The sequence below is a fragment of the Rutidosis leptorrhynchoides genome, chromosome 5 (assembly GCF_046630445.1).
Source record: "Rutidosis leptorrhynchoides isolate AG116_Rl617_1_P2 chromosome 5, CSIRO_AGI_Rlap_v1, whole genome shotgun sequence".
In the NCBI taxonomy this organism is placed as follows: Eukaryota; Viridiplantae; Streptophyta; class Magnoliopsida; order Asterales; family Asteraceae; genus Rutidosis; species Rutidosis leptorrhynchoides.
Window position 1 is genome coordinate 90280158 of NC_092337.1, and position 13053 is coordinate 90293210.

Genomic DNA, 13053 nt, shown 5'->3' on the forward strand with positions numbered 1-13053 from the left:
AAAAGCCTAGTCTTAAGTTTCATGCTCGGAAAAATCTAGCCTCAGACAGACTCTCCTTTCGAGTCATTCGATAAGTTAATGAAAACTTTGGGGCCCAAAAATTGGACGCAATTCTAATCGATTCCAATGATCCACCAAAACCTTCGGCTAAGCCCAAAAAAGATTCGTAAAAGGAGACGATACAAGGCGAAGAACTGAGGAACTTCACGGAGTTTTTGAAAGACATATGATCGTGATTAGTGGGGTGATCAGTTTCTCGAGTTGTAGTTCAATTTGTGGTTTTGTAATCGATGCAAATCTTGCATTGCCGTTATGATTGGGTACCCTCTTAAGCTTTATTTGTTTTATTGATAAGTTGGGATTTTGTTCTTTGTTCGGGTTTAGACTTAGTCCCTTGTTCTAGGTAGTGAGCGCTAGTTTGGTTTCAAGTGTATGTTTGCACTCAGAAGTTTTCTTGCCCCTTTTGTATGTTGTTTCGGGCTTCATCTTTTGGATGTTTCCCGATTAGTTATAAAGTTTATAGTTATTTGGAAAAAGAAAACAATAACGGTAGGCAATTTGGTAGTCTTACAGTCTATCAATATGTAAACTTGTAAAGAATCCTTCTAATATACAGGTTTTGGGTTCAAGCTTCATGGCAAGACTTTTTAACGGTCAAAAACGACGTGAGCAAATTAGAGTATTTTAGTGGTGCGTAGTACTTTTTTAGAAGTTTAACGGTAGAGAGTAAATCAGTAAAACCATATTTAACAAAAAGTTTGAATCAATAGTTGATGTGCTGATCGTTACGAAATCATTTTTCACAGCACCACACGGATCAAGCGTAAATGCTCAACATACATATTACAGTATCTAAAAAAAAAAGTATAGTGCTGAAGAAACCTTGTAAAAAGTCTAATAGTAGGATAATCTCGCACCTAGTTACAAGATCTAAAATCATCCAATTATTAAAAAAGAAAAAAAAATCTAACTTAAAGGCCTAAAAGGCTACACTTACACTTCACATAAAACGTCACATCTAGAAGTTGATTTAGCACTTTAGCACCATAAACGACTATCAAACCTACTTGAACCAGAAGTCTGAAAAACAAGTTTATCGATGTTACAAAGCTCAACAATGTTACAAAGCTCAACAAGACAAGTAATGAAGAGCGGAACATCTCATGATACTGTCGATTCAACAATGTTTAGAATGTTTGACAAAGATAACATCATCTTCCAAGTGAACCTCACACAATATCCATGGTTTATACCAAGCTAAAAGCTTGAATTCTGATGTTGGTCCAGCCTTAAGATGGCACTGCAAGTAAATTATCAATTAGTAACAGCTTATAGCATTTATAATATGAGCAGTGTGAATATTTCTTTTTACTTTTTACTATTGGTTATTCAATACAGAATATTTGCCCCCTGTCCCCCTATTTGAATTTGTTACCCAACCCACCCATTTAGCCACCAATATTTGTGTAATATGAGTAACTGGATGTGGTAACAGAGATGTAACAATAAAAATAACTTACTATAAGTTGAGGTATCAATCTGCTCAGGAAGCTCTTTAATATCAACCTCAAATCTCTCTTGAACCTAAAACCCAATCAGGTCACAATCAACAGCAGTAACCAAAAACATATTTATGTGAAAATGGGTCGGTTTTAGATGGTATGTTAGAAACATCAGGTCAAACAAACATATGGAAAAACAAAATAGCTATTCGAAAACAATTTAATGACTCAAAAGTAACATACTTAATCCCCCAACCAGCCCAAAATGTTTTTTCTGGTCATCGTAGAGTATTTTTTACAGAGAGATAGCGAGTTAGCGACATACCTGATTAAGAACATCTGAGTCACCTGCAGAGGACACAAATGTGATTGCAAGGCCTTTAGTTCCAAACCTACCAGCTCTACCAACCTGTCAAGTTACAAACAAGCCCTTTAAGAATTTTGATCAATTGATCAATATGAAATGGTAAATGAATGGAATGAATAGATGAATTACTCGGTGGAGATATGTGTCCGCAGAATCCGGCATATCATAGTTTATGACAATGTTTACACGTTCAATATCGATACCCCTACCAACTAAATCTGTTGCCACCAAGATTCTCTTGTGCCCTTCCTTAAAACCCTTGTAGCGTGTCAGCCTGCAAACTCAAACGATAAGACTAAAACAATCATCATCATATCACTAACATAAGACAACATGCAGCACAAGATAAAAATTCAGATAAATGTTTATTCCAAAAGCTGAGGCAAACCTTTCTTCCTGAGTCATGCCAGAGTGGATGCAGATTGAAGGGAAGTTACACTCCACAAGCAATTTGTTCAACTCAGCTGCTCTGCTTACACTTTTGACGAATATCACAACTTGATTGAAATCTAATGCATCAAGAAGATCATTCAGCTTGCGATTCTTCTCCAGCTCGCTCAATTTGATGTAGTGCTGCAATAAACAATTATTGTACAAAGAAAAATATCATTTAGAAGAGTAAAAAAGACAATTTGACCAAATTTACCAGAAACTAGTCAAACATAGATACTACAAGTACATGCTAGTACCTGTACAAGACCATGTAGGGTCAACTTGGCTTCATCATCCACATAAATTTCCATTGGCTGAAAGGAACAAATATCATATTAACGCATATTAGGAGTCTTCAGAAGCTAACATGAATCCAGTAGGAAATGAACGTTGGATGAACATCCTCCGGATCAACATTCTGGTTCATCTGACTGGTATCTTTTGCAGACGCTTTCAAATCAGACCAACCATGTTGGTACACGATCTTAGCTATCTACTATGATATATGTAACACAAAAGAAATCCTATTGAAGACCACAACTACTGCCCATATAGACTTTTAAAGCTAAAAAATACAAAAGATGAATAAAGAAAGAAATTGATGATTTGCACACTGTAACCAATTGAACCCGACAACTTTCCAACCCTTTGTTAAATAGAAAACGATGACTTCATAATTCAAGTAGAGCTGGCCATGAGACATTACATCTTGCATGAATTTTTTGCAGACTGGACGAATCTCCTTGCTCAAGGTAGCTGAGAACATCATTACTTGTTTATCGTGAGGAGTCATCTTGAAAATTTCTTGCACATCTCTCCTCATATCTGAAAGTATCAAAATTTAAATATAAGTTAATCCAAATTAAACATTTATACCCATAAATACTTAACATGTATGGGCTCCAAAGCGTACCAAGTGACTCAAGCATCTTGTCACACTCATCGAGTATAAAATGTCTCACACTCTTCAATCCAAGGTCTTTGTCTCTAGCAAGTGCAAGAATCCTGCCTGGTGTTCCAACAACAATGTGAGGGCATTCATTTTTTAAAAGCTCCTTGTGAATTTTGATGTTAACACCACCATAAAAGACAGCAACTTTGATGTCGGTTAAATATGTGCTGAATCTTTCAAACTCGTGACAGATCTGTAAAGTAAAAAATATATACAAACCCACCGTAAATATAAAATATGAAAATGATAGTAAATATTGATTTAACATAAAACACCAAGGAATGGCCTAGTGGTTGGATGCTAGGGAATCTCTAAACGAGACCCAGGTTCAATCCCCACTAGCTACACTTTGGACCCTTGCCTTTCAAAAAAATTTTTGATAGACATGAAAAAAATTTAGTAATTGTACGTACAATACATACCTGATAAGCCAATTCTCTCGTGTGACACAAAACAAGGGCAGCTACTTGACCAGCAACAGGCTCAATTTGCTGCAGCGTTGACAGGACAAACACAGCAGTTTTTCCCATACCAGATTTTGCTTGACAAATGATATCCATTCCCAAAATAGCTTGAGGAATGCACTCATGTTGCACTGATGAAGAACCAAAAAAATTGAAGCTAAGCAATCCTCAATAAAAAAAATAACCAAATCCGAAGACTTCTCCAAATGACATGGGTGAAAGTTGTTATTTACCTGCAGATAGAAAACAAAAAACTATCATTCATGTTATATAACACAATGGGCGTTATAAAATAGATCCAATATGAAAAAATACAGTCCTCGACAGATTAGGTAAGCAGTAACTCAAAAAAAGCAAGTACACGAATTATATTGCCATCTTGTATAGTTAACACATCAAACTTATCAATCTTACAAATAGACAAAATGAAACTGGATGTATAATGTTTTTTAAAAGTTGTGAAAAAAGCTTGCCTTCAGAGGGATGTTCAAATCCTGAATCCACAATAGCACGGAGTAGCTCTGGCTTCAATAGAAAATCTCTGAACCCGGAACTGTGAATTCCCACATAGCCCCTACATTTATATGTAAAGCGTATCAGCAAAAAGTAAAAAAGTATTCATACTTCAGGACCATAAACATTTCAAATAAGAATACAATACTGCAGTCGCATAGGCAGTTAAAATTAGCAGACACAAACGAAATAGCTAAAAGGATAACACAACGTCTAACTTGAGGTTCTAACAACTATTGGTTCAATCAACAATAGCCTTACCTTTTTCACTTCATAAACAGCACATACATATCCATATACAATAACTATTTTGACACTAAATATAAACAGCTCTTTTGAAACTTACAAGAAAACTTGTTTATACCTCTACTACAGCAACACATATAATCAAAAAACTGTAATCCTGCACCTAGATTTTATTCAACTATTTTCCTTAATTATTTCACTAAACATTAAAGTCTGTAAGTATCCAAAGTTTTAACACAGAACTAGTCTTACTTTATCAGAAGCCTGTGTGATGCAAAAATAAGGAATGAATTTAATTTATATTCCAAAGTTCAGATAAATCTTTGCATATTCCAGATCCAGGGCAAATAAGCGGTGTATAGATACAGACAGTTATATGTATATATATATATATATGAGGTAAAATAAAACTAACTTTTTAACGGATTCACCGTTGACTTTAACAGCGGAATCAGGGGCCTTCTCGTCTTCTTCCTCGTAGTCGAGAAGCTCCTCCTCATAAGCATCAGTATCCTTAATCTCTGTTTCGCCCATTTTCTATTTGAATTTCGAACAAAAATTTCAAAATTAGGGTTATGCAAATTCAATAAGGTAAAAAAGTTAATATACAGATGAATCTGATATACGATTATGATGTGTTAGGTTATGAAGAGTTGTTCTGACCTTGGATCTGTGATTAAAGTTGATGGAGTTTTAGGGTTTGAAGCGTCTGCAAAGGAAAATTCTGTTAGGAGAACAAATGCCAAATTGGGCGAATTAGATGTTAAGGAAGAGGAGGTAGGCCTTTTTTAGGGAGGAGTCAAAGAGATAGGGTTTGGCAAGTGGATTGACATGAATAAATTTCATTTTTACCCCTGAAAAATTAGATTATAACAATCTTATCTCAAGTTTTTATTATTATTAATCACTCGTCTAAGTCCCACATTAATTAATTGTTCATTTTTACAAAATTAATTAATAAAAACTAGTTGTGGAGCCCTCGCTTCGCGGCGGGGGCTCCGTTTTGAATTCGAGTTAAAAAAAAGTCTTGATCTATTTTATAAAAAAGAATTTTTTTCGACATAACATTGAAGGCTTGTTCCTTTTGTGAAAGTTGCTTCTTTTAGCGTTCGGGTTTTATTTTAAAAAAAAAAGTTAGTAAAGTGGGGGTTCGATTTGTATTTTAATAAAAGTTAGTGGGTTAAGTTTGTGAAATTTGAAAAAAATTTAAGTATAAAGTGGGGGTTCGATTTGTATTTTAATAAAAGTTAGGGGGTTAAGTTTGTGAAAATTGAATATTAGTAAAAAAAAAAGTTAATAAAGTGGGGATTCGATTTGTATTTTAGTAAAAGTTAGGGGGTTAAGCTTGCGAAATTTTGAAAAAAATATACGTATAAAATGGGGGTTCGATTTGTATTTTAATGAAAGTTAGGGGGTTAAGTTTGTGAAAATTGAATATTAGTTAAAAAAAAAGTTAGTAAAGTGGGGGTTCGATTTGTATTTTAGTAAAAGTTAGGGGGTTAAGCTTGCGAATTTTGGAAAAAAATATACGTATAAAATGGGGGTTCGATTTGTATTTTAATAAAAGTTAGAGAGTTAAGTTTGTGGAAATTGAAAAAAGAATAGTACTATTCATTTCCCCTTTACCTTTTAGATATAGGTATATAATATATAATTAGCTAACAGAAATGTGCTGTCCAATTTTATGTTTTAGTATATGTTGGAAGGAAATCTACTCGGGAAGCAATCTCTTTATCCGTCGAATAGAGAGATGGATGACTTTCTCTACTTTTGAGAGTGTTTTCACTCTGAGTGGAGAAATGACTTGTTTTTATTCTCGGATAAGGGAAGGATTGTCTACACCTCACCTCCCCCATACACCACTCATTGTCAGGGCCGGATATTGGGGCGTGCAACCCATGCAGTCGCACAGTGCCCAATATCTATAGGGGCCCAAAAAATATATTCTAATGTTGCATACATAGGTCTATTATCAATACATGAATCCATCTGATAATTAATTATTTAAAAAACTAAAAAAGAAAATACACAATGCTACATTTTCTATTAGATTTGAGACATCGTTTTCTACGTCCATTATTTTGATTGATCATAATAATTATTACTCTATTAGTATTTTAAACTTTATTATTATATAATTGAAAATTTTGTGTATATAAGGGCCCAATTTTATTTATCGCACAGGGCCCGTAACTTTGACAGGACGGCCCTGCTCATTGTGCTATTGGTTTAACCATTTGGCAAGACGTGATTTGGGTCACTTCATATCACATTTGGTCACATAGAAATGCTCGTGTTTTCGGTAATAACTATCTTAGCTCTTCAAAAATCATCGTGGGAATTCAAAGCAAACGCTTCGAGTGGATAAGTAGTCGTTGAAAAAAGGCTCGTTGAATTGGCTAATGTGGATTACGGACCCTAAAAGCTTCGATGCAACACACTCAGGAGTAGGTGTTGGTTAAAGTAGATTTTTTATGCCGAATCTCGTCGAATTATTACTTAGTAGGGTCTAAGTGGTTTTAGTCTCGATTGTTTTGTCGCTGCGCTTGACCAGCACTGTTTCTCGAGTTCTAAACCGGCTTGTCTTTTCAAGTTGATCCTCCTTTGTAGTAACCGATGGGTGAAGGCTTTTTCCTACCATCATTTAACCAACCTAATTTTGTCCATATATATCGTGTAATCCATAGAGTTTCTTTTCCCTTTCGAGTTATAGTTATAGGTTTACATAGTCCTGATGTTTGTAATTAGTCCTTAGGACCTCCTGATTGTACTCTCTTTTTTAATAATAAAATTGTTGGCTTTTCAAAAAAAAAAAAAACAGATGTAACACTAGAAAAATATGTGACAGTCACTTTTTATTGAACTGTATTTTTCGTCTGAAGACGATAGATTTGGGACATAAATAGTACTAATTAAATAGTCTCTTCATTCCAAATCTATTGTCCATTGTTCCATTTTTTTAAAAATGTCAAATTAATTGTCTACTTTCATATTGTTCCATTTTTTTAAAAATGTCAAATTAATTGTCTACTTTCATAAATATATAAAATAATGTGATACAACTCTTTTGTGACCCTATTTTATTATGTATGACAAAAAGATAGATAAAAAGTAAATAATGAAACTGTAAAGTTAACAAATAAAATTACATGTGACTAGTTTTTTTTCTTAAATTATGTATTTTTTGTTTTGGGACAATATATTTAAAACACACGAAGTAATTTATTACGGTGAGTATAAGTGGGTGTAGCCGTGTAGTGATATTTTTAGTGGTACATTTTGACTTGGAAACCTCAATGACAGTTTAGTGGAAGAGACTTCGTAATCTCCGATAGAGATTCAAATTCAATCTTCTTTTACTACATCATCTTGGAGCTCTACATTTAAAAAAATCATAGTGACTTGCAAAGTTTGTGAAAAAATTGTTATATTGAAAAAGGTTGTGTTAAGTTTATGAATGTTGTTGAAAAATATAATTGATAGTTGAGTAAAAATGACTAAAATAATATGAAATATCTGTTATTGTCTTATTGATAAACGATTATTTACATGCTTATTTAAAAACCATGATTCTCATAACAAATGGTGTTAACAAGTAAAAAAGTCTGCGCTTCGCTGCGGAGTTGTTTTAATCTGTTAACGGTCAGTTAATTGAACGGGAAAAAAGGTTAACGGTAAAGGTTTAAAAAATAACGGAATGAAAAAGGAAGTGGAAAAATGTTGTAGAAAATAATTTGGTTTCGGAGTGATTTTGGGCAATTAACGATCAGTTAATTTAACATTTAAAAGAAATGGTTAACCGTCGATTAATTAATACATCAAAAGGTGGTAAAAGAAATAACTTTTGTGCGGGGTGATTTTGATCGGTGAATGCTCGATTAATTAAACTTTAAAAAACAGTGAATGATAAACGTTTAAAAAATAATGGAATAAAATAATATAAAATGAAACAAAAAAAAACGTGAAAAATGGAGTACTACTTTTACCGCTTCAATTTGATTTATATGTTAAAAATGTTAATGTTAAGAAGATATGTTGTTAAAATTTGATTTACAGTTCGTAGCTCATAAATTTACTCCGTACCAATTCAAAAATGGATTTCAAGAAATGAGTCCAACATTAACAAAAGTTGTCAGATAAAAAGCTGTGAGTCCGCTAAAGTCCACTCATTTTCTTTGTAAATTACATTTTGAGCTTTATGGTTCCAAACTTCAAATACATCTCTCTTCTCTCATCACCACCACCACCACCACCACACCTAAATACATTTTAGTTTCATAATTCAAAACGATTAATATATAAAAAGTGGAGCACCTTACACTTTAATACATATAATCCGGCAACCATAACATAGTAAAGAAAGTGTTCGACGTAATTAAAAAATTCCGGCGAGACGCATGGCAGCGCGTGGAGGAGCTACGGCTGTCGAAAATTGTTGAAAGTTTCAGGGTTTGTTCAGAATAATTAGACGACTCTTGTGGTGTTGGTGGTGTTACGTGATTTTGGATAAAATGAAGTAATCAGAAAAGAAGTTAAGATGGCCGAATGTATAATTAACCAATTCCTTCATCTATTTTTTTATATTTTCTCAACCTACTCCGTACATAAATTCTTACGCCTGTGTAGCACAAATAAAATTGAACGGAGAGTGATTGTGATAGTTAAAGTGAAAGAGGCGGTGCCGGAATTAGTGCCGGATTTAGTGTGGCAGAGGTGATGACTGGAAGTGTTACTGAGTTGGTGGGCGGAGTTGAGGGGTGGTCGTGGCGAGATTAACGGTGGTGAGGGTCGAAAAATGACAGTGGTAGTGGCCGAAGATAAAGGGTGGTGGTGGTGGTGGCCGGAGAACGTTGGTGGTGGCGGGAGGTGGTAGATTGTGTTGGTGGCAGGTGGTATATTATGTTTGTGGGGGATAAAAGTTGTGCAAAATGTCAGTGCTAACCATGTGAACAGTAGTAGGTTCATGGCATTTAGCTAACCATGTGAACAGTAGTAGGTTCATGACAATTAGTATATATATATAGTGGTGAGGGTCGAAAAATGACAGTGGTAGTGGCCGAAGATAAAGGGTGGTGGTGGTGGTGGCCGGAGAACGTTGGTGGTGGCGGGAGGTGGTAGATTGTGTTGGTGGCAGGTGGTATATTATGTTTGTGGGGGATAAAAGTTGTGCAAAATGTCAGTGCTAACCATGTGAACAGTAGTAGGTTCATGGCATTTAGCTAACCATGTGAACAGTAGTAGGTTCATGACAATTAGTATATATATATATGTATATATATATATATAGAAGAGGAACAAAGTGCGTTCATGAAGGGTTGATTTATTCTTGACGGGGCATTGATTGCTAATGAAACTATCGCATACCTAAAGAACAAAAAAGATAAAAGTCTAATCTTTAAAGTAGACTTCGAAAAGGCGTTCGATAATCTCAGATGGGATTTCTTATTCGAGGTTATGAAGTGCATGAGATTTGGTACAAAATGGAGGAAATGGATTAGCTCATGTCTCAAGTCGGCTTCAGTTTCGTTACTCATTAATGGTTCGCCAACAGAAGAGTTTCCTCTGCTCAAGTATGATGACCCGAAAAATTTCGACTTATTTTGAATCAAATTCTCAAAATGATTTAATGTTTCCGACACGATAAGCAAAGTCTGTTAAGTTGAATATCAAAAATTTGAAACTGTGCTCATGTACTCAATTACCCTTCGAGTATTTCCGATGATTCGAGAACAATTATTTGTAAATAGATATAGTTATATATAAATAATTATATATATTAATAAACTATTCCATGATTTAATATTTATGACAAGATAAGCAAAAGGTTGTGTTATATTTAAAATGTTTTCATACATTTATTTACCCTTTCAACCATTCCCAACGATTCACGAACATATTATAAATACATATAGAAACTCGAAACCCGATAATAAAATATTATATGACTTAGCTTTCAAAATATAAAAACGTTTTGCGATATAATAAAATCTATTATGAAAACGTTTTTAAATACATATGAAGCATTTTGAATATAATTAGTTTTAATTTTAATGTAGTTCCATATTCTAAATCAAATTGGTCCATCATTTTTCTCACCTAGCTAACCGTCAAAAATCATTTTCAATACCTTCATGCGATCAAAATGGGATGATTTATAATCCAGAAAGTTTTATGCAAATTAGATGCTTTTAAATATATTATGCTAATTCATAAATTCGAGTAAGAAATAGTATCATTTGTTGCATTCTTAATGATTTAATAAAGTTTCTTTGCAAAAATAATTGTTAAAGCATCATTTAAAAAAAGATACATCACTGTCAATTAATTAGAAAACAAGGACAACATCTTTTCATATATATATATATATATATATATATATATATATATATATATATATATATATATATATATATATATATATATATATATATATATATATATATATATATATGTTATAATTCAGTAGGCTTATAACTACCTTTAATGGTTATAAGAACAAAGAGAGAAAAAGAGAGAAGAAGGAGAGAAGAAATATTGATATTGATATTTCAAGAGAAATGGTGCACCTTAAATGGTTACCATACATGTCTATTTATAGTATAAAATATTACTATGCAAGAAATATAATAATAATAAAATTAACATCCAATCTAGATATTTTATAACACAATCTAGATATTTTATAACACTCCCCCTTGGATGACAATTTTATTAGAGAATAACTAGTACTTCCTCGTTAAAAACCTTGCTAAAGAAAACTCATTGGGATAAAACTTTAGCTAAGGGAAAAAGAGTGCAGCATAAAGTTGACTCCCCCTCAAGTAGACAACGCCTGAGTTGTTACATCTTCTGAACATGCCTCATGCCAATATTATGAACGTGTGTTCTGAAAATAGCAGTTAGCAGTGCTTTGGTATAAAGATCAGCAGAGTTGTTGATTGAACGTATCTCATTTTAATCTGGTTGTCTTTTACGATATCTTAAGTATATGAGAAAAATCTGAGGTTTTCATCTGAAACTGTATCATCTAAATCTTTTATGTACAAGTTTGTCCCTCGTGATTTGTCTACAGTCTCCTTCATGGTTTGTTCAAACCGTTGTTTCAGTTCCTATTCCCTTTCAGTCTTTTTCTGAGCCTTACCAATATACCATTCTTTTCCATCAAACTTATGACCGTTAAGACCGTTTATAGCTTTAGCGCCTCGTCAGCATTTATGTTTTGTTCTGTCATTTTTGATACTCTTCTTTCATTTGTATTATGTAAGCTGTATTATCTTCATAGATAGTTGTTACGCTTTAATAGCGTTCTAGTCCACAAGAATCAATAATGATTTGTATCATTGATCTTAACTAAAATCATTCCCGAGTAGCTTCATGTAATGCAATCACTTCGGCATGATTTGATGATGTTGCAACAAGTGTTTGTTTTGAGAACGTCATGATATTGCGGTGCCTCCATTTAGGAATACATATCCAGTTTGAGATTTAGCTTTATGTAGATCGGATAAATAATCTGCATCTGTATAACCAAACAAATCTTGTTTCGAGTTGTTAGAATAAAATAATTATAAATCAGTAGTTCCCCGAAGGTATCAAACTATTTGTTTGATCCCATTCCAATGTCTTTTGGTAGGGGCTGAGCTGAACCTTGTCAACAAATTAACTGCAAAAGAAATGTCAGATCTTGTATAATCTATAAGATACATAAGAACCTCAATTGCACTAAAATATAGAACTTCCGATCTGTTAAAATTTTCATGATCTTCGCAGGGATGAAATAGATCAGTGTCAATATTGAGTGATCTAACAACAATGAGTTTGTCTTTAAAAAAAATGTTTTAAAATCTTTTCAGTATAAGTTGTTTGATGTACAAGTAAATCATTAGGCATATGCTCAATTTGCAATCCAAGGTAATACTTGGTTTTTTCAAGATCTTTCATTTCAAAATAATTCTTTAGAAGTTGAATGATTTCATAGATCTCTTTATTTGTTCATATGATGTTAAGAACATTGACATAAACAACTACGATCTCATATCCGAACATTGTTTTTATAAAACATACGTGCAAAATAAGTTTATATTTATACCCTTTTTTTTTTTTTTTATCAAGTAGTCATTTAATCGGTTATACCACATACGTCCCGTTTGTATAAACCCACTTAGAAATCTTTGTGATTTAATGGAATATATTCCCTTGGGTTTTACATTAGATGCTTATGATACCTTAACCCTTTAGGTATATTCATATATATCACTATTAAGTGATCCATACAGATAAGTAGTAACAACATTCATGAGATGCATTTAAATAACTACCAGGTTGATTAAGTATCTAATAAGTAATTGTATCCATTACAGGAGGATAATTTTTCCTCCTAATTCATTTCTGGTCTTTGTGGGAAATATTGAGTTACAAGTCTAGTTTTGCCTTGTAACTTCATTTGCACATTTCTTTTCGGATAAAAATTCATTTGTATCCCATACGTTTCACATCTTTAAAAGTGATAACGATTGATCCGAAAACTTTTCTTTTATCGAGCGATTCTAATTCAGCTCTTATTGCTCCTTTCCATTG

The 13053-nt window shown here is 33.2% G+C and overlaps 1 protein-coding gene across 1 annotated transcript; it reads right to left on the reverse strand.

Moving 5' to 3' along the window:
- Positions 1-1177: 1177 nt before the first annotated feature.
- On the reverse strand, positions 1178-5260 carry LOC139848832 (DEAD-box ATP-dependent RNA helicase 15-like). Its single transcript, XM_071838522.1, has 13 exons — positions 5140-5260; positions 4892-5013; positions 4191-4291; positions 3676-3848; positions 3215-3446; positions 3008-3126; positions 2559-2615; positions 2258-2442; positions 1999-2143; positions 1828-1911; positions 1521-1584; positions 1397-1479; positions 1178-1300 (listed from the first exon to the last, which is right to left on the reverse strand). Exons 2-13 carry the CDS (start codon positions 5008-5010, stop codon positions 1178-1180), a joined length of 1485 nt encoding a protein of 494 aa, XP_071694623.1. The 5' UTR covers positions 5011-5013; positions 5140-5260.
- Between the last annotated feature and the right edge of the window lie 7793 nt (positions 5261-13053).

Bases quoted from the DNA above. Each gene is read 5' to 3' on its own strand.
- LOC139848832 (XM_071838522.1), bottom strand. From the start codon at position 5,010: ATGGGCGAAACAGAGATTAAGGATACTGATGCTTATGAGGAGGAGCTT. The intron at 2,616-3,007 runs GTAATGTCTCAT...TGTTCCTTTCAG, and splicing joins GCAAAAAATTCATGCAAGAT to CCAATGGAAATTTATGTGGA. The intron at 1,301-1,396 runs GTATTGAATAAC...ATTTACTTGCAG, and splicing joins GGACAGGGGGCAAATATTCT to TGCCATCTTAAGGCTGGACC.